Source organism: Dinoponera quadriceps, unplaced genomic scaffold (genome assembly GCF_001313825.1).
Source record: "Dinoponera quadriceps isolate SergipeBrazil2010 unplaced genomic scaffold, ASM131382v1 scaffold4444, whole genome shotgun sequence".
Lineage (NCBI taxonomy): Eukaryota > Metazoa > Arthropoda > Insecta > Hymenoptera > Formicidae > Dinoponera > Dinoponera quadriceps.
The window spans coordinates 502,118-524,887 of record NW_014558991.1 but is presented as its reverse complement, the minus strand read 5'-3'; the positions used below and the strand labels follow the sequence as shown (position 1 = coordinate 524,887).

General features: G+C 43.2%; 1 protein-coding gene and 1 long non-coding RNA gene across 2 annotated transcripts; one reads left to right on the top strand and one right to left on the bottom strand.

Moving 5' to 3' along the window:
• Positions 1 to 184: 184 nt before the first annotated feature.
• Positions 185 to 22,439, top strand: LOC106750057 (zinc finger protein 1). Its single transcript, XM_014630113.1, has 9 exons — positions 185 to 266; positions 12,760 to 13,121; positions 14,192 to 14,332; positions 14,798 to 15,095; positions 15,672 to 16,030; positions 16,775 to 17,128; positions 17,216 to 17,542; positions 17,938 to 18,100; positions 18,443 to 22,439. The coding sequence occupies exons 1-9, from the start codon at positions 233 to 235 to the stop codon at positions 18,634 to 18,636; spliced, it is 2,232 nt and encodes a 743-aa protein (XP_014485599.1). The 5' UTR covers positions 185 to 232; the 3' UTR covers positions 18,637 to 22,439.
• Positions 9,495 to 12,748, bottom strand: LOC106750060. The gene is made up of 3 exons (XR_001374910.1): positions 11,630 to 12,748; positions 11,211 to 11,540; positions 9,495 to 9,867 (listed from the first exon to the last, which is right to left on the bottom strand). It is a non-coding gene; the product is annotated as an uncharacterized LOC106750060 (long non-coding RNA).
• Positions 22,440 to 22,770: the final 331 nt, after the last annotated feature.

Below are 22,770 nucleotides of genomic sequence, written 5' to 3'. Positions count from 1 at the left end.
AGGGACAGAGGAAGAAACAAGCGAGGCTCAAAGTTGACAGGCATGATGCGCCGCTGTGCCTTAGAACGTCAATGGACGACGAACTCGTGAGGCGAGGATCGAGCTGACGTCCCCCTCCCTGTGAACGGAACCTGGCTGCAACGTCGAGGAGCCGAAGCTGGAGGAAGAGGTGGAGGGGGAGGAGGAGGAGCCGCCGGACGTAACCTTCGTCGAGGCACCGGCTCGCGCGAATATGAGCATGACTCTCGTTCGAAATTCGTTCAAAGGTTAGTCCCACGAGTACGAATATAAGCATGACTCGCCCGAAGTGCATTTAAAGGCGACGAACACGGTCAATTCATCTTGGAGACAGCCGGAGATATTCGGATCGCAATTTTGAGTAATTAACTTCCCCTTTCTATTTCTCGCTGCAATTCGCTTTTAAGAAAAAGAAAGAAAGTGTCGAAACTGGAGCTGAAACAAAAGAATAATGTGAGTGAGATACTAGGATGGTGGTACACGCAAATATTGAGAGGTAGGAACGCATTTATATTTTCGTTAAGAGAATCCACCGACAGTTTAAAGAGGTTAGGACGTTAGATAGAGAGAGAGAGAGGGCGAGATAGAGAGAAAGACACAAATCGGGCCCGAAGGCGCTTCATCGAGAATTCGACGTAGATCGCGTAGGAGGAGGGGGCAAGACGTGAAATATCACGGGTGACTTCGTCATCCGGTTTTCGACTCGATGAACCTCGGAAAATTCGCGGAACGCGTGCCGCCGCACGTGCGCGACCCATATTGCGCGCGTGATATAAGGTGGCGTTTAACGGACGAGTCGGCATCTGCGATTGACTCTGTTGACCGTCCGCTATCTCGCGATTTGTGAAAATCGATACCGGTTCCAGTGACATCGTCGCTGCATATGCGCATCGTGAGAAGAAACCGTCTCGCGATTCCGCGCGAAAAAAGTCGCCCGCGTGAATTTCGTTCTCGCGATCGAAGCGCAAGAATGGAATTGACGCACCGAATGGTCCTTTCGTGTAATTCAGACTTGCTCGATGCAACGCTGATTCGATTTTACGAATTTAACCCTTATCGGTCGTAAGTCATCTCTCACGTGACAACAATACTTCGTCGCTGCGGTCGTACGTCACGTAGGAGGTGACAAGTTCGCATATTTACCGAAACCAGCTACAACCTAGTGAGAATCGCGCATAAAAAGCTAGTGTCCGATAAGGGTTAACCTTCCGTTAGTCGCAGTATTTTTCACTCGTAAATAGTTGCAATATATCTCACAGATACATTAATTTTTTCAATTATTTTTCTCTGCTTCTTGAAACAATTTTTCTTTCATTAGCACTTGGCTAATAGACCAGGCACTAAGGTACATAAAAAACGGTGAAGAACAGATTGACAGGTATTAAGATGGTATCTGTTGTGAATTGAAAGGTTAAGATGGTGATAAGATTGAATTCGCGATCATGCGATGTTGATGCGCCGAGCTGATCCTAAACTAGCAACATTTTTAACGTTCAAGCGGCATGACATTGTCTGCAAAATTCGCATTTTTAAGAGGCGGATGCGATTCAGTTAATCTCGTGATAGAGCGTGAAAACGTGAAACGTATCCGAAATGCAAAAACACACTTATCGCGTCGCACATTGAGGAAAATGAGAGACTGATCGGTGTCACACACTGAAAAAAAAATTGTTAGTACTCGTAACTACGCAGAAAAAAGGAATTAGCTGTCCATACAATACAATTGAAATTCAGTTACCAGACTTACTTTTTAGCTGTGAGAGCTAAAACTAAAATTAATTAAATCTCAGTTGTATTATGTACCACTAATTTTGAGCCGTGGACATTACCTTTTTTTCCGTGCATAAGAGAGTGAAAGAATTATAACCAGGAGAATCATATCTTTTTTTTTTTTAATGAACATTACTACAGTGTCAGCGATAATAATTTTATATGCACATCGTTACTATTCTTTTTCGGGCGTTAGACCAGAACAAGATATAGTTAAGGAGATGGCTATAATTTAAGTGGGATTCCTCTCAGCGCACTCGTGGATTTCTGCGCACGAGAAACCATGACACCAGGCTCTTTCCAGGTATCGCGAGTTGCTGCGCCATCGTTGTACTCTCAGCCTGTCGAGTCGGGTTTAAAACGCAGAGCGGTATATCGTCGATCACATGCCCGTACGCATGCCGTGCATACAAGTGGCTTCTTCTCTCAGTTTTCTGAGTCGACTCGTATCTGCATAACACCGTCCAATTTATTGGCTTCATTCGTTTCGCCTTGCACATGTACGCACACACACACGCGCGCGTGTTCACGCGTAGAACACGCAAGATCTACCTTGGCCGATTTACTCTTTAATGAGTCTTACCATTCTCGCGATATGTCACTCGTTTATCTGGACCTTGGTCGTCGCTCGCCGCGCGATTAGCTGCGTCTCGCCGATTATGATGCAAGAAAACACCGATTCTCTCCAATATATTTTTTTTTCAAGCGTGACTTCTCGAAGTAAGTAGGAACGTCCGTTTGCTTTTCGAGGGTGATTGTAAAGGTTGACCCTTAGCAGTCTCTGCGGCTATTTTCGGCGCTTCTTTCCAGCCGGTCCGTAGAAATCCCGCCACTTCCGGACGTTATTGCGCAGTTCGTGTTTATCTCGATATTTCAGTATCGAACTGATGCAATAACACGCTTTTACTAAAATATTTACGCTACGTGCATTATCAAATGTATAAAGGAGAGTAATGGTTTGTAGTATTGGCGCGGAACGAAATACGACGCCCCGCCGGCTTAGCCCCGGCGCGGTACCGCGAAGGGTTCGAACGCTATTTTGAAACGATAACGAGAGCACGGTGAAAAGACACGCGATTTCTCAAATAGCTCGAACCGGTCGGGGATCGCTCTCGGAAGCGCGGCCGAGGCACGTAACTCGAAGTAAAGAAGGCGTTCAGCCAAAAGTCAAACTCGACGTGCTTCCTGCGGCGAACGGGCGTTCCTGATACGGCGATTAATACACCGGGCCAGTCAGGTAGCAACGGAGTCGTGCCTCGTACGAAAATATTTAACCATTCCTAATATTGGCGCGCGCGAGAAATCGCGCCGGCTCTTATTTCCGTCTCTCGCGGCCGCGATCGCCAAACAAAAGTCGCGCGTGCACAGGAAAGCGCCCGTTGTTTCTGTCGCGAGCTAAGTTTAGACAGTTTTCTATGCGCGTGCAAAACCGTAACACGCTAAAAAATCCCGTTCCGTGTCGAGTACAGAGCGGAATTTCTCATTAGACGTTCCCGCGGACGCATTTTCGGCGAAATACCTCCGACCCCTCTAACGGCAAGATGGATTTCAAATGTATCCAGGAAAGTGTGGTTGGGTCCGACTCCACGCTCTGTTCCGTTCATTTTTCATTTTCAAATTAATGTACGAAAGGATTGTAATAACGTGAAACATTGCTTAAGAAGAGAAACAGCGTGTGCACGCACTAGAATAAACGAGCTGTGGAATCGCGTCCGATCTTAATTTTACCGTTAGAGGATTAATTTCGAGAAAGAAAGAGAGAGAAGGAAAGATTCAAAAAACATTCGGAATTACGATGAAGCGATGAAGCCGGAAATAGGAGCTCCCGTCATACCTTAGGGAGAACCGTTCGATCGTGCGGCTTCTTTCGACGGAGTTTTATCGGCGCGCTTCAAAGGGAGAAGCCCCGAACTCGATGCTGTTTATGCAACGCGTGCATCCACGTGCACGGGGAGGCACATTGTTCTCGCGGGAAGAAGATAACGTTCGCCCGGCGTTTCATCCGGATGAATGGGCCAGGACCCTGGCTGACGCGTCCCGCGATCTCTTGTATTCTTTTATCTCGCTGTTTAATGTATTATTATCGTATCGCTCTTCGAACGTGCTTTTTTTTTTCGTCGGCGCTCCGTCCGTTTCAGCCAGTAATCCGCCGCAATGTGTGAGTGATATTATCTGGATGGCCGCGAATGAACGCTATTTCGATTTCGTAACTCAGGAGGAAATGCTACTGCCGCGTTGAGGAAAGAAGAAAATTTAACGCGGTATTTTTGTGCCGCACCAGTGATCCGTCAACATGAATTATTGACACGCGTTGGCAGCGCAACAGAAATTTACTTAGCCGTATAAATATTTTAAAAAAACTTATCTTTCTTGAAGAGATATGTAAATCAAGATACTGTTCATTATATATTACATCGAATTTGAAAATAGTTTATTTACACGAATTGAGTGTATCGTCAGCGACGCATTGATAACATGTTGAGAAAATATCGCGCGTGAAATTCTATTAGAAGAATAGCCAATGGAGAGCTAATGATGGTAGAAATATTATATAACAGAAGAATATTATAGTATAATATAGAGGAAGTATTACAGAATAATAATATTATGGAATAGTAACGAGTCGATACGATGCCGCGTATATTTCTATTATCCGAGACACGTCGAAGCGTCATTATCACGAGAGCGGTACTTTCCAATAATTAAAATTACCGGCGAGTGTCGCTAACGCGCAGTGTGCACAATGTCGCCGCGAGGCATTGTAACAAGTGTCATCCTTCTTGGAGGAAAGCTTCTTGTTCAAGAAACAGCGGACGCAGTGTCTTCTCGCGACAGCCCGTTTAGACGTGATAACGAGTCGTGTTCGGTAAAACGATACGATTCGCGTGACTCCTGACAGATAAGCCCGCGAGCGGCTCAATATCGCCCGTGCGTCTTTCTCACCGTGTTCCAATAATAATCGAGAGATTTTAGCGTAAATATTCTCCCTCGTAGATAACGGCACTCCGTGACGACATACGGTTCGTGGTCTCTCGCTGATAACCGATTAGTGTAACCCGTTTCATCCATTTTCGTAACTCGAGTCTTCTTGTTTTCTAGCACGATTCGGCCGACCGCGATCTGTTTACACTCGCTCGCGTTATCGTCGCGCGAAACCATCATTACGAAACATTCCGTACGGTTGCATTAACAGGTAGTTAACGTTGACGTCGCGATAGTTCGCACCGAGAGAAGCGATCGGCAGACGAGTTCATCTTTCACGAACGAACTTTCACGGAGGGCGAGCGGACGACGAAATTGTACTCTCTTCGGTGAATCTCGAACGGATGTCGCTCCGCACTGAGAGAAATCCCAGTAAAACTCTAGTTATTTTCTTAAGCCTCAACTTCTTCTAGGATAACCCAAAAAATAATAGTGATAATATGTAAAATTATCGTCACTGATAGAGAAAAATATCATTCTACTGCTAAGCGATTACTCAGTTTTACGTTTCTTCTTTTGAGTAATAATTATCTTCAACAAAGAATTTTTTTTTTTTGATTATAGTCTTGAAATATATTTATTACAAATCTTAGAAAAACTCATTATCACGTGCTCAGAGAAAGAATTTATTCTCTTTTAAAGAATATTATTCATTTTATCGAAGTTAAAATCTTAATTTGAATAAGCACACACACACACACCGTAGTTTGTTTTAATTTAATATTCTTGATTGAAATAACTTATATACTAGAATTCAGGATATATTTCGAATAAATTTGATACTTATATGATGAACTTATATATTTGCGGATATTTAAATTTATAAAATATTTGCAACAAGTAACATTTACTCGAATAAATTATGTATTCTTTTTGTATACAGAGTAATTCTTATTGGACAAATGTTTTTCCTGATTGCGATTCTTTCACTTATGCGATTGTAATTACAAATAACAAAGACTTTATTTCTCTTATAGTGCAGTAGACTTCGAACGCGAAGTTTCACTCGTAAAAGTACACGAGCCGGCCGGGAAATCGCGATAAATCGGCGCAAACACCGCTGTACACGTGGCTTCTTTTCGGCCCGCCATCTTGCCTTCTCCACGCTCATCGATCTCGCAATACTGGCGGATCATTGGCTGTGTTTTTTTTTTCTTCGCTTCTTCTTCCTCTTTTTTTTATGTTTCTTCTTTTTCGTTCGGCCCGGGCTCGACGGTTGCTCAATAATTTTGATTGGTAGGGCAGCGCGGATTACCCACCGCGGCGCTCGTTTATGGGAGCGCGTCGAAGTGGTTTTAACGTTCTGGAAGATGGCGGCCGCCCGCGCCCTATCAAGCTCAATGACCTCTCCGAGAAATCGTTTACTTCGCACCGTGGCAAGAGCAGCGTCGGCGACGCGGGAGCGCACGCGAGGGACCGGTTCGTCCGTCCGTATCTTCGGCGCCGTACGAACGCGCCTTTACGGCTTAATCCACGTTGTCGGATGACGTAAGCGCACGCCTGTCCTCCCTTGCTCTTCGAAGCCCTGCCCACTGCTTTTTTATCGGTATGCCGTGTAGATGGGCAGTCTTTAAAAGATAAGCCGTTTTCCAGTTTTTACGGTTGGCCGGCCGGTTTAATTTGACGATATTTTTCTCGGAGATATTGTTTGGATCTTCCCGCGATTTTTGCTCCGTCTCATGCTCTTGTGCGCACCCAAAAGTGTTAATTAAATAATTAACGTGAAATCGATGAGGTCGAATCGTAAATGCATCAACGTTGAGAGAATAAAGGCCGGAAATTGCTGCTTTTTATCGACATACCGTTTAGACGGGCGGTGCTTGAAAAATAAAGGAACTTGTAGTTTGATTTAACAATATTCCTTTCGGGTGCTTTTCTGAATCTTCCCGTCTTCCTACAATTTTCCCCGACAACGTCTCGTGCACCTGTGTTAAAATGCGCGTTTAGACGAGGAAGCTTGAACGCGAGATCGATGACATCGAACCGTAAATGTATCAGCGTTATAATAAGAAACATCGGAAATCGCGGTTTCCACAACGCCAGACGAGCATGCGAGAGCATACCGATATGCATACCGAGCGGTGCGAGTAATGACAACGTGAACGACCGCATTATTCTCGAGAATCGAGCGATTGTTACGCGATAAATCCGCGATATATTCCGCGACATGGCCAATACGTGGAATCGTCGCTGATGTTCCCTCAGTGCGCATTTTATTGCGATGCATCACATCCAGACCGCACAGGAATTCGAACAAAGAAGTTAGCGAGCTTGATATGGTCATACGAGAGAACATCATATTTCGTTATTTATTATTAATCTTTCTCGTTGTATCAAAATATTACTTGATTTAAGAGGTTGAAAAACAGGTAATTACGTTTGCTTGATTCTAGTACTTTTTTCTGTGTTATAAAGCTTTATAAAGAAACAATTAACAGATCATGTCTCGCTGCATTATATGCTGTGATATTTTGCGCACGCGAAACTGTCATATTTCTCTTCGGTTATTTCTGCGCGAAATTTCTGGAATTTGTGCGACAATTACGTGCAAAATTAGACAATTATAAGAGAGGTGTGTTTTATCAATAATCATTAATAGCCTTCTTGATATATCTATTAGTCATTGTTCATTTATAATAATCGACGGGATAACTATTTATAAGGTCGTGCGGGAAAATTGCATGGATGTGCTCGCTCCGGTGAGACGTCTCCTTTGAATTTCGTGTTCGCGAGATCACGTCTTTCCGGTCGCTTTTGCGCGAAATTTCAGAGACTTCCGCGACAATCGCGTGTCGCGAGCTGCCCACTCTCGAGGAACAATTGATGCTACCGTCTGCGGAGATAATCCCAGGAAACGTCGTCTTGCAAATTCGTCCACAAATAGATGATTCGCGCCGTTGTGCGCGCATGCCTTCGGCGAAATTGGGTTACGTGCGTCACGCGCTTCGATAACAAAAAGAGGAAGGAATAGATTTTACAATCCGCCAATAAAGACACGTTATCGAGAGACATACCGAGGTTGCCGCATCTTAACATAACAATGTTAGACTCGAGATGTCTTAATTAATTCAACGAGATAATGAAAGCAATAACATAGTCGAGTGTAATTCTTTCCTTCGCGTGGAAAGAAGCGTCGTAGTAAAAAAACAATAAAATTACCTGTTTAAAAAAAAAAAGAGTAAAAAAGAGCCAAGTGCACGTGTTTTGTCAATGTTTTGTTATTCCAAAAAAAAAAAATACACCAAAAAGAACCGAACTCGAAATTTTTTTCCTTAATTATTATTGAAACAATCTCATTCAGTATAATTATATCCGCGAATACTTTACTGTTATATTAAATATTAATTCCAAGCTATACAAATTTAATCTTATATTTCAAGCCAAGTTTACACGAATGGTAAATCAATAATATTTCAGTTTTCAACTTAATAAGCTCAAGTTGTTTCAGCTACATAAAAAATTTGCAGGTAAAATATGTTGAGAGCGGTGTGTGTGGGGGGTACAAAGGTAAAATATAATTAATAATAGAATAACTTTGAATCCTTTCCTCCGCGTAGGAAGAAGTGTCGTAATAATCTAGTCTTCGGAGCAACTTTTTAGCTAATATTTCGTAATTGAGGCTAAACACGTAAACACGATGATGCGCTTATCGATTACCCACACGAAGACTCTCGCGGCTCGTACCGCACCTAATAAGCAAGATAATGCGGATGCGTGAGCACTGTGTTTAGAACTAATATGGGAATATTTTTCATCGACGTCTTTTTCTCTCTCGACGCGATCGTTACACAACGTCGCCGCGACGTGAAACACAAGGTGGCTCTATTGGTCGTTTCTTTTTTGTCACGCGATCCTCCGTCCTCTCCGGCGTCGTGTCGTCGTAGTCGTGTTCTCTCGGCGTGCCGCTATCCGAGATTGCGCGGTATTGCTCGCAATTTGCTATACCCGTTTCCACATTCCACTGACGTCATTTGCGGCGCGTGTCTCCTTCTCGGCGCGGGAAAATGGACACGCTCGCGGCGAGTCGGATGTGTTAACACCCGCTCGCTAACGCGGCAAAGTTAAGCCCCCTTTGCTTTTCGCCCGCGAGGATGGCGAAATCCCGTAATGCGCGAGCTTCCCCGCGAGTCCGAAACCCCGAAACTACGTTGACACACGTTCGCCATGCACGCGCTCTCCGCCGACGCGTTTACCATGTCCGCACGCATTGTCGGCGTTCTCGAAACATTCGACGTCGTCATGGCGGAGACTAACTTTCGTCTTCTCTCTCTCTTTCTCTCTATTATTTACTCTGTTTTTCTCCCTTTTATTTACCGCGCGAGAAGAAAGTGTCGATGAATCGCGATACGTCGTTTCGAAACGCTCGATATAACACGGTTTCGTCACGGTGGGCGCGCAGTAAAAAGCGTCGTCGCGGCTCGTAAAAGACGCTCTATGACGGGCGAGCTTCCACGGATCGTACATAGGAAGGCAAGAAAGGTCACGGCTCTGACCCGTTTCGACGTCTTATCGGCTTCACGGAGAGCAAAGTTCGTTCGTGGAAAGCACGAGCGGGCAGTCGCGATCCGAACAGATACACCCGACTTCCCGTTTACCATGTAGCTTGATCGAGGTTGGAACAACCGGTGGCGTGTCTTCGCGTATCTCATTTAAATTCAGACTCCCCCGCCAAGTGATAATGTTATATTCTCCTATACTTACTCTTTTCTTCGTATAATCGTTTATTAATCGGGACAATGCGAGCGATAAGCAAATAAGAGCCTGACGCTAGACGTTGGCCGCGAAAATTTACGAATCTTAGCGGGAGGATAAAATTATCAGATAGTGTAACATTTGCACCGGACTATTTTTCTAGACTTGTGTGATACACGAGTGTAGAGTGAGTAACCTTTATTTCCATGTCAAACGCTACTTTATATTGTAAGCGTTGCGAAAAATACTGCCTCAGCCAGGAGGAGTTACAATTACTGCTCTGTAAGCTTGCACGGCAAATGTAGATGCAGCAATTTTCCGGTGACCGAATTAGAGAATGTAAACACCTGGCATTTGATGAGAAAATTCAGGAAATTCTCCTCAATCGCTCCAAAATCTTGACTCCTTCAATTAAAAATATTAGATTGTTATATATTTACTTTCTTTAATACTAATTTTTATTTGATGTTAATTAATCCCCGCATGGAAAGGTAGGGATCATTTATGACCCTAGCAAAGTTTATATATATATATATATATATATATATATATATATAATTTACGTTTCTTATATTATTATAATATTATAATAATATATTATTATAATATATTATATTGTAATATATTATGTTATTATAATTTATTATATTATTACATTTGTCAAAAATATAATAATATAAATAAATATTTTTCCGTATAGAATTGGCGATTATTATTCAGCGACCGAATCATCAATCGGTGCGAACATTTGGCTTTTAATTAAGAGATGTAGGCACACTTTATTTCACGTACGCCTAAGATAGGTAGTGTCTTGATGCGCCTGTATTACTCGCAACTCGTTGCTCGGAGTTGCTTCCGATTTCGCGAAGTTACCGACGCAACAGCATATTAATTACGACGGTGCGCGAACTTGCGCGCATTGACTAGCGGCCGCTTTCGCGGCAGCCGGTGTACGTACGCGAGATTAATATGCGTTGCTCGGTATGAGATTTGCATCGCGATCGCGCGAGCATAGCTACGGTAAATTCTACACATTTCCAGACATGCGCCTATAGAACTTGCACCCGACCATTTCCCTGACTTGCGTCGATATACTCGGATGACGTGTCTTCGTCAGAACGTAAAACTGTAAATAGAGTAATGGACGAAAGTAGAAGATAGACAGATACGAGTATATACTTCCGTGGGAGAATTTAGTTATTGATTAAATATTAGATTAAATCGTGTTACTCATCATGAATTGTTCACCATCAGCCAGATTTAATTCGAGTGTTCGACAGCTTTCCTGACGTGTTCTGACGTACACAAATGACGTGCCTTCATCGGAGCGCGAAGTTGTGAATGACGAAAGACGAAAATGGATGGGGAATACGCAGAAGTACATTTCCACGAAGCCTGATCGTTAATAACTAAGTGTTAGGCTTAATCGTATCACTGGTCAATTAATCTGGCAGCAATTTTCCGCAAACGACGAATTCATTCGAGTCGTGACCGCCAAACAGTTAACACGTCGCGATTCGCGGCGACGGCGACGTCAACCCCGGATTTGCGAGCGTGCGATCATCTTGGTGGGAAATCATACGTCGCAGGCATTTAAATCCGGTCCCGCTGACAATGGGCGCGCCCGAAAAGTTATCCAGGCTCGAGCGGCTCCGCCATGTGCCACTTTTTCTCATGTTACGCGTGTGCGTATGTACGTGTGTGCATGATTCCCGCTCCGCTTTTCTGTACGCCACTATTATACACACCTATAGGAACCGCACAATGCCGCTCGTCCGGTACATTCCCCCCGTGATCGTCATCATCTCTTTCCACCCCACGTGCGCGACACATGTGCCACACAATGGCAGAGGAGAAGCAACGATCGCGTAGCGAACGGGTGGCTGCGGGTGAGCGAGAGACGAAAATTCGATCCTTCCATTCGCTTGTTTATCCAACCGTTTGTCTGATTTTAACGGTTCCACCTAAGTCAGACCTAAATAATCGAAGCCACACTGTCAATCTTGTCGAGATATTCTTTGGATCCCTCGATTGATTAGATTTGAATCTCGAGGGATACATCCCCTCGGTGTTCTTCCCTTGAAAAAGTAGAGCGTCTGAGATTAATAGCACTTATTAGGATTATCAATGCATAATTACACGGAAAAGACAGTATGGTTCAGCGCACCTTGGGGGAATTCTTTTTCATGGCGGCCGCCACCCTGGTATGACTCACGTTCCCGGACTCGAGCAATTTTCTCTTCGCGACCTGACCGTGCGATTTCAGATCGTGTCGCGCATCACCGCTCGATCAGCGGCGGCGGTGTGGGCGTCGGTGGTGAGTGCATGCGGATGCGCTCGCTTAATAGCGGCGCCGCGAAACATTTGGCAGCGCTCGCGCGGATATTTCTTTCTCTCTTCTCTCGCGTCCTGGCACTACGCCCCGTAAGATTCGATTGTGTCTATCGCGCACGCGTCTATCTTTTTTAACACCGCCACGTATCAGCTAGCGCGCTATACATTGTCCTCGTGATGCTCGACGCACGTGCGATCGACGCGCCGGGGATTATTACGACTGACGCGCGGCCATGCATATCGGTAATTGGCGAAGTCGCGATTAGCTCCGCGCGCGTGTAAACCGATACAGGGCTGCTGAATAGCCGCATCGTTGCTGATTGATCGCGGCCAATTTTGCACGTGCGACCCGCCGACGCGAAGTCCCGAATGATCGCCCGGAGTCATTAGCGCGTCTCTCACCGCGACTGGAAGATATTGCGACCGCGAGTGACTCTTTCTTAGGTGCCCAATTTATAAATTACTTATTACAATCAATGAAATCGACTCCAGTGTACCGTAGTTTCCCTATGAACGATCGCACCGTCGAAAATACTTCGACGCTTTACGGACCGAATGAAGGATTTCGTGACAATGACTTATATAAGGTCTGGTTAAATAGTCTCGACTAAAATTGTCTGGTTACTGTAATCAAATCATTTAGTACTATGTGCTGTACCACAGTGCTAAGTGATTTGATTTGAGTAATCAAACAATTTAGTTGAGGCTGTCCAACGATCAAATCTTACGAAATCCTTCTTTCAGCGCACTTCTTTGCTGCTGCAAAGCTCGCGTAACCGCTCGCTTCTCCTTCTCGGAATATAGCGCATTCGATCCGAAAATAATCGCCGAAGTGCGAAAAAAATCGCGCCCCCGCGATGACGTTGGTCGGTTTTAAGCGAGCGGTTCGATCTCCGTGTTTTGCGCGATGGCGCGATGCCGAAGCGAGATATAAAAGTCCTGCCACGTGTGCGCGTGTTGCAGGCTGCAGCGAGGACGACGCAGGTGTCGTGGATGCGGAGGTGGGCGGAGGTTGCGCGGGTGGAGCGCCAACCGCAGGAGGTGGAAGTATTGCCGGTGATGGAGGTGGTGGCGGTGGTGGTAGTGGTGGTGGCGGCTGCGGTGGAGGTGGCTGCGGAGGGCGAGGAGCTGGTGAGGGTGGCTCGACGAAGCAGCAGCAGCAACAACAGCATCAGCAGCAGCACCACCAACAGGGTGGCGAAAGGTGCTCTCAGTGCGGCATCCTCTGTCGGGACGTCCATGTCCTGCAGCTTCATCTCGAGGACGCGCACAAAACATCCTATCCCATCGACAAGCACGATCTCAACGCCCAATTCTCCCAAGTGGTGAGTGATCGCGATGACCCGTCAAGGACACACACGGCGAATGGGGGTCCTCCGAGTTCCGCGCGCGGACTTATCGATTATCCCGAGAGCGAGAGCCAGCTCTCTTCACCGAGAAGCGCCGCTTCGCCCTTTTCGCACGCGATTCTCTCTGACGAGGAGGTAGGAATGTTTCTAGGTAGGAGAGTGATAATAATGGTGGCGGTGGTGGCGGTGGCGGTGGTGGTGGTGGTGGTAGCGGTGGGAGTGAGGGTGGTAGTAGCGGTTTTGGGGGGGGGGGGGTTACCGGTTATTGTACCTTTTTGACCGATTTCTTCTGACAGGTCCTCGAGATAGACGTAACCCCGTGATGTTGAGGACTGACGCGATGAGATCGTGTAGTTCACGCCGCAATTTACCGGAAAACTGAATTAATTGACGGGAGCCCGGAGCGAATCCTTCGCGAAAGGGGAACAATGAGAAAATATAGAAAAAGGATTCCTTTATTGCATGTGGTCTTTTTGTTATTTAATAGTCCGTTGGACAAGTGGTTTGAAGGACAAAGTTAGGACATACACGGAGGAAAATAACTTATTGGCATAACAAATTTTATGTCGTCGCAATCAAATCTGTCAGTTATTACGTGGATAGCAAAAAGATTTGTTAAAAAACACTAATTGCCATTTGATGAATTATCTTGCTGAATCTACAAATTATTTTATTATAAGAACAAGTTAATAAATGTAGGAAAATCATTTTGAACACTATTTTGTTCTAATAGTAAGTTAACGTATCCTAAGGATAGATTCATTCAACAGAATATTTTCTGCCGTGGCAACAAAATCGTTTCTGCTCTAATTAAATAATTTAATTAATGCCAACTAAATTTTGTTGCTGTCGCAACGAATATGCAATAACAACGATGGTTTGGTTACAACGGCAAAATTATTTTTCTCCTAATAGTTTTGCAGCTTATTTGATTACAAAATTCGCGTTACGTTTAGAATTTGTTTACGCTACGTTACCGATATGTGAGTGTGCATGTGTGTGAACTTGTATATATTATATGATTAATATTTTCAATAATGTTACAGTCCTGTAAGGTGTGTAGCAAAACTTTCGCTAACGTCTATCGACTACAGAGGCACATGATCAGTCATGATGAAAGTGCCGTTCTGCGAAAGTTCAAATGTCCTCATTGCGAGAAGGCCTTCAAGTTCAAGCATCACCTTAAAGTAATTCGACTATAATCATACATTAAAACACATGTTCATTCTGTTATTATTCATTCTTCATTTCTGCCCATTTTGCTTATCTTTTCCGTTTTTCCTCAATTCTAGTAGATTAATTAGGCTATAATATTTAAGTAGACTTGACTAGATTACAGTAGACCAGGAGAGAAGAGTACATTGTTACACAACCTAACGATAAATTATCGAAGAAACTTCAAATTTTTTTTTCTAAGGCACAGTCTTAGGACGTCTTTGTTTATTAGTTTTAGCAATAATAAAGTTTCGAAATTTCACCGAAGTCCCAGTCTCCGAGTTTATATCTCGTATTATAATATCATTCCGATCGCATGATTTAGTACGTGTTGTTTCGAGCAATTTATTTTCGCGCATTCTTCTTCGGACGCCATGCGAATCGCGATGATAAGTGGGCACTTTTAATAATACGTGCTCTCTCGGCATTTCTCATAGGAGCACCTGCGCATTCATAGCGGGGAAAAGCCATTCCAGTGCAACAATTGCGGCAAGCGTTTCTCTCATTCTGGATCGTACTCGAGCCACATGACGGCGAAGAAATGCTTGATAATGAATCTGAAAAAGTCCAGGCAGAACACCATAAGCAACGTCGATCGGGGACCGAAGAAAGCGCAGCATCAGCCATTGTCAGTACGACGCGACGTTGATCCGCTTGCCAACAATAACACCTTCCTTCCAATTCTGCCAAAGCTATCACCTTCGGAGTACCAGGAGATGCAAAGGGAGGGAGCAGGTACTTCTGCCAATGTTCGCGATATTTCTTTCAACAGCATATCGCTGTTTCTTTTTATCCGTACTATCGCACCATTTCTTTCATCCGAAAACTTAATAACCAAAGTCGGAATGGATCTTTTTCTTTAGAAAGATACGGAGGCATTAATATATTTTGAAGCATAAGTGGTTAGAAGAAGGGAATAGCCGTGCATTTTTCCGCGTACTGAACTTCAATAGCGAGATTATATTCCTCAATTAATGTCAGGCGGACTTTGCTTTCGCGGAATTCCAATCGGAATCTTGCTTATAATGATACATGAGACGTTCTAAATTAGAGGATGGACTCCATAATTCACAAAGTCCACTTTAGCTATGACCATATATTTAAAGTGGATCTTACAAGTGGTCTTCATGCATCTTAGTTGTGAACTCATGTTTAAATAAAGTGTCTATTACCGAAAATTGAATGGCGTAATAAATCATGACATCCGACTCTCTCTCTCTCTCTCTCTCTCTCTCTCTCTCTCTATTTTATTGAGAAAAATCTATCTAGGTTTACAAAAGAATTCACATAGATAAAAGCCCAAATATCCAGGTGTCTACGACATGCCGCCGTCCTTGCTGCCCTCCATGATCGGGTTGGGAAGTTACTTCCTGCAGACTTCACTGGGCAAACTTCTACATCAGTTGCATACTAAGCGAATCGACGAGCTTACCGAGCAGTTCGAGACGCACCGGGAAGTAATGAGTCCATCAACAGCGGATTCTGAGGAAACGGAGGGCACAGAGGGCAAGGAGTCCCCCGCGCCGGCCGACTCCCAAGGTCTCGATGCTGTCCGGCGAATTCTAGAGACTGTAAATGCTTCCGTTACGAAGCAGCTATTGGAAGCGAACGTGCGGAAGCTCTCCACGTCTCCGGCTACAACGAAGCGAGAGTTTGAGGAGGATTACCAAGTACGTTAACGAGATTCAACGCGTAAAAGAATGGCAAATAAGAGCACTTAACGATACTTAAGATACAATCGTAGAGAACAGCTAATTTTATTTTATTCCCGCCATATATAGGATGAAGCAATAACCATTACCAACTTGAATATCTTCGGAACTATACGAATAAGAGAAAAATGTATCTAGCAGAAATTACATGGTACAGAAGCGGCCGTTTTATACTGGTAACACTTGTACGTAATAGTATGAGAGAAATCGCAGGTAAAAAATTACTGAGGTGGTTGAGGTGATGTTATCGAAAAGTGAATACTTTATAAGATATTTCATATTTTGTACTGAAAAGAATATCAAAATAAAAAATAAAATAACTCAGAAAGTATTCACTTTCCGATGATCTTATCCTAGTATTTTTATACACAGAATGAATATAGGAATCGATTTATGTTAAAAAAAAAACTATATGATTCCATAAAAAAGAAAAACACAGGTGACCTTCAGATCTTGAAGCTAGTTAGAAAAAAAAGCATTACCATTGTAAGACGATCGTTTCTGTAATTGTAATTTTGTAATTTTTGTTAGATAAATTTTCCTCTCATACTTTCAAAGATCAAGATTCAAGGTGATAACAGCTTCACCCTGTATATTTATTTTTTTTCATCAGTTCCGTCCGAAATTTTATTTCGCTCGAACTTTCCCGCTACACAAACGACGGCATGTTCACGTCAGTAAATGGGAAATTTACTCTCGCAGGATCAAGATAGCGAAATGTCCAGTGAAATGACACATTGTCCGGACTGGGCTGCGACGGACCAATATGATTCACAGAGTGAAGGTTTAGCTGCAAAGCTCGAGAACGTCAATCAACCGACATCGAGATCAGCCTACAAGAGAAAAAGGGAGGACAGCTCTGAGGCGGATTCGGAGGACGAGGATGAAGGGAATCAAACTCACAACGACAATGGTAGGCGGGTGAGAGCCAGGTCGCTCATAGATGATGAACAGTTAGCTGTTCTCAAGGGTTACTACGCTATTAACCCGCGTCCTAAGAAGGAAGAGATCACCATGATCGCCAATTACATTAAGTTTCCTACTCGTGTTGTGCAGGTATATATTAAAGTGAAAAAGATAATTATCATGCGTATCATGTTACAATCATAGTAAAATATTATAATTATACCGCTTATTTTATAGGTTTGGTTTCAAAATTCTCGAGCCAGGGATCGAAGGGAGTCGAAGATGCCAGGTCTGGTACCTTTGACACTGCCAAAGAGTCAGACTGTAATCGAGCAACCCTTGGATCTCTCTAAGAAGGAAGCGTTTGCTATATCGACGACTAAAGAAAGCGACACGTCGAGTAGAAATACTTCGTCTCCTTGCGAGCAGAAGGATGATAATAATCCAGCCCCGCACGTCGACAACGACGACCTCGAGGATTCTCCTCTCGTTATAGACGAAGAAACTACTACTGACCCCGTTGAAGTCAAGCGGACACCTCCCACTGGAGAGATAATTGCGAAGGTAATATTTATTTATTTACTTATTATATATATTACAATATTTGTAAGTAAAAGTGAAAAGAAGGACAAGAAGTAAAAATTGTTAAATCAACTAATGAGCGAATAAGAATGGTGCACTAATTAGGTGCGAAGTTTTTAAATCAAACAACTAATGAAAATTATTGGCTAACGGAAACCTAATTGCAGATGTTGACATGACGTTTTAATTCATCTACTCGAGGATAATATTGTCACAAGCTGTGTATGTTCAATATTACAATGCACATTCAATATGTGTTCATATATGTTTAGTATGTGTTCATTGGTTGGTTAAATACTAGACAATCTTACATGTAAGTCGTTGTGTTTGAAGTCATGCAAAGAAACGATTCTACGAGTCGTGTGTTATTGATTTAGAGCCAAAATCAAGCGAACGTGAAAGGCGAAAGTGAGGTTACACCTCAAGCAGAAGCAACCCCCGTGGCAACGGAAACCGAGCAGGGTCTTCATTTCTGTGATCGGTGCGACAAAACATTTTCCAAACACAGTTCCCTCGCGAGACACAAGTATGAACATTCCGGTGAGTATAACGTCATCGCACCGCCATCGCGAACTTCTATTTGCTGTAACGAGTCTCGTTATCTAATCATCTTCAGAAAAGATCACTTTTTTTCTCGACGAAGAGAGAAAAGAGCGATCTTTCGATATTCAGTTAAGAGTATCTTGATACCTTACTCTTTAAAATTAATTTTTTATTTACTGTATATTTACAAACGATCGATTTAAGAAGTAATCAATTTCTACGCATAGCCCGTGAAAAGTTAACGTGTTTTCGACCATTAGTCAACGATGTTGATCGAGATCAGGGAAGTTTGGCAATTTTTGTCGCACGAGATTAACTCTAGATTACGGAATATTTCAGGGCAAAGGCCGTACAAATGCGTGGAGTGTCCCAGAGCGTTCAAGCACAAGCATCATCTGACTGAACACAAACGGCTGCACAGTGGCGAAAAGCCCTTCCAGTGCTCCAAGTGCCTCAAGCGCTTCTCTCACTCCGGCTCCTATAGCCAGCACATGAATCATCGTTACTCTTACTGCAAGCCCTACAGAGAATAGGAGTACTCCGCCTGCTCACCCAAGGCTCGCTCGCTTACCTAGGTAGTCTTTTCTCCTTGCGTCTAGGATTTCCCTCTTTTACGCGTAAGTTTTTCCTCCAAGATTTCCTCGAAGGAAATGCAAAATTTCACCGCTCGCGAGCAGGTGAAGAAACGCGCAAGGAAACGCTAGAACGCCTTTCTATCTTCCACTCGGCACGAACTTTAAGCAAAAACCGCGACGTTCCGCGAAGTTATAGTATAACATAAGATATCCGCGACATCACACATAATGAAGCCATGGCGCTGTGTATTGGGCCAGTTCGTACTTCGAAGAAAGAAAAGGAAATATGCGGATAACGGTTTGGACGATGCGATTCGAGAGATCATAAAGATTTAATAAATGCGTGTAGAGTAAGATGTCGATTCGCAATCGGTTTCAAAATCTCGCGAGGATATACGGGGGTGAGATAGCTCGCGTATTAAGACGAATGTCGTTGTATCGTCTGGATTAGCTTTAGATTTTATTAATCTTCTATTCTACGTCGCGCGAAGAAAGGGAGAAAGAAACAACTAGTTAGTGCGAACGAAAGAAAACTACTCGCGGTAAGCGCAAGTCGACAAATAAACCAAACACGTGTAACGGTACCAAAAATGCATAATGCAATAATCTATATATAATATATAATATATAATATACATAATATTTTAGTATTTTTATTAACAAGATACTATATATACCATGACAATAATAAGGAACTAATTAATGTACAAATTTGTTAGCCACGTCCGCATGAGGAGAGCGCGATGTCCATTCTCGAAGTTCGCGTGTAAGTAGCATACAAATCTAAATAATGTACGAAGTCTCAAATTCTCGGACGATCGGAAAAGTCGCACGGCGACTTGTGTATTGTACTCTCGGTAAATTCGTTTCGCGGAAAGACGGTGCTTGCATCTCGACAAGTAACTTTACATCTCAGGTCCCAATGATATAATCCAGATATAAGAATGGAGATCGCGCGGAGTGTAAAACGAGCGCTCGTTCTACACGGATAAAGAGGGATATATTGAGTTTACTGAATCAAATATGTTTGGACTCAGCTGTTAATTGAGCTTAACGTTAAAAAAAGAAAAGGAAGGAAACAGTCGGTAAACGTGACATAAAACGAGGATTAGAATCTCACGTTCCGCCTCCTTGCGATGGATAACTTCACACGACAAAGGGCTATATAGTAATTATTATATATTATTATATATATATGTATAAAGCGACAGAGAGAGAGAGAGAGAGAGAGAGAGAGAGAGAGAGAGAGAGAGAGAGAGAGAGGAAGAAATGTGGAACTTTTAAGGGCCATGCGGGTCGGTGATTGGTGTCATGCGAGCGATTTTTTTTTTACTATTGTACTTACAAGTTGACAAGTTGATAACGCATTATTCCTATAAATGTAACGACTGTCGTTCAAAACTGTGCAAACGCACAGTACATAGAAAGTGCGCTACACATTCCGCGAGGATCCGTTTTCCATTTTTGTTTTTCACTGTATTTCCCTCCCTCTTCTGGGCCTCATTTATTTACCGTTTTCTTCTTGCAACGAATAGCACCGCGTGACACGTAATTCCGTCGTAATCCCTCCGACCTCGCTTTCGCCTAAACAGCCAACGATTTTACTTCCCGCAGCGTGTTCGTTTTACGCGGCGGAGCGTAGACCGGCGGTGTTGCGACGGAACGCGAATAACACGAAGCTGCGGAAAACGTAAAAGATATGTCTAAGAGACGTCCGAAAAATTAGAGTATCTTTTTTTCGTGTTTACTCTGACCGTTCGTGTTGTTCGAAGAGAGGTGCGCGACGACGAATGAGAAACGCGATAACGAAACCTCGCAATAATCTCTTCACCGAAATCCGAGGCCCGAATACACCGTAAACGTCTAAGTATGATATTAAATGCTTCCAACACATTATACTATTATAAAATTATTATATTACGACGTTTATATGATTTTATTCGTTCGGACGCGTAGGGGTATAAGGACGTATATATATATATATATATATTATATATACTCTACAAGATTGATAATACTCGAGAATGTATTTTATAACAGTTTATGCGTCTTTTTATTTACACGAGTACCACAAGTGATAAGTGATATTGTTATTGATAAATAGAAAGACGAGAAGAAAGAAAGAAAGAAAGAAAGAGAGAGAGAGAGAGAGAGAGAGAGAGAGAGAGAGAGAGAGAGATGATATGATATGATACAGATATTACCGTATTATATTGAAAAATTTTGCCAGTGTGTGTGTGTGTGTGTGTGTGTGTGTGTGCGCGCGTACGGCATACGGCAAACCGGTACGTCACGGTTGTACTTCCTCGACGCGTGTAGAAGCTTCGGTTATCCGCGACAGGCATCGTGTCTCCACTACATTATGAAAGAAAGACGAGAAACAAAAGGAAAAAAAAAGAAACCAGAAAGAACGATGTGCAGATTATAATGCTTATAATACTCATTTATTATAGTGTTAAAATGATTAAGAAATATATTTTTATATAATTATAATATAATATTACTGTACGGATACGATAGAGAGAGAGAGAGAGAGAGAGAGAGAGAGAGTACACTAATCGATCGAGCAGCGAATTTCGACTGCAATGGATCTCTTCCTCACATTCGACACTGCGCACACTGAGCTGTCTCGCGTTTCTTCTCTTACTCGAGACGTTCGTCGCCGTTCGTTATTTACAATGTCGTCCGCAATATTCGCATCCGAGTGATTCTCAATCGCATTTCCTTTGCGTGTTACAAGCGACAAGTCGTTCCTAACCGTAATCCGCTCCGTTAATAATTCGCCGCGCCACGGTACTTCTTGCTCGACGTCGCGCATTGCTCGCGTCTCGGAAAATCCTTCTATCCTCACTTACCTCTTGTTCTTTCACGGAGACGATAAGCTTCCCACCCGCTACGCTACTCGTTTGCGCGTCCGTTTCTTACCAACTCTTCTGCGTCTCGTTTCTCACGTTGAATTGAGCCTGGCTAATTAGCGTTCGAGTCGTTCTTTGCACTCGCACCGGCGAGATACCGGCGTGCTCGCGGAAATCATCGCGATTTACACCGGTGGTCTCGATCCCTGATCATTCACATCCTTACTTTCAAGTGACTTTACACGACCAACAACGGGTTAGGACATCAGGAGGAAAAGGCAGAGAACTTACGAAGACAATATTATATACGTATAGATAATATATAAAGTATATATATATTATATTTCCTCCGATTCCGGGAGCTTTTGCGACCCGCTTGCCTCAGTATATGTACGTACTACTAAATAATGAGAAAAGGATAAAAAAGCAAAAAAACGTAAAGCGTATGTAAGTCGCGCCAGCTTTCGTGCATCGACATCGGTTATCGCCGTTACCTCCCGTACGAACAATAACGAGAATAAAGTAACACAGACGCAGCGTGGATAGTTTAAAAGGGAAACGCGATCAAACGCCGGAAAGGAAAGGATGAGAGCGATAAAGAGATTGTTATGATTGTTGAAGCAACGATTTAATAAGCACCATACGATGCCTTCCGTGAACGACCGAGCTTGCCTAGTTGCCAAGAGATTAAAAAAAAAATGATAAATACATTAAATGTTAGCGTGCGACATCGATGCAACGTCGTCGGCGTCGAGAGCAGAATTACCTTCGCGATCCTCTTCGAGTCGTACTGTATTTCATTCGTATGTTTCGTTAGTCTCGTTCCTAAAGTGGATGTTCGATAAAAAGGACGAAAAAAAAGAACAAACGGACTGACACATCCTAAATAGGTTCGTGCGATCGGAAGAGACGAACGAGAGATTATTCTCTTTCCATGTTCCGCGAGGCAGATTGCGCGTCGATTACACGCGAGGAGCGTCGCGAAGCGTACGGACTTCCAGATTTATTATACTCAATGAATACTACGTGGACACGCCATTGAGCTTTTCATTGACTAATATAATTATATATAAATACTGAAAAATGAGGAAATTGTATATACTATATATATATATATATATGAATACTCGAAAACAAAAAAATACCGCAGACAATAATGTACCGTTTCGTTTAGAGTTTAGATGGCGTAAGCACACACTACACCATAGTACATATATATATATATAAATATATTGTA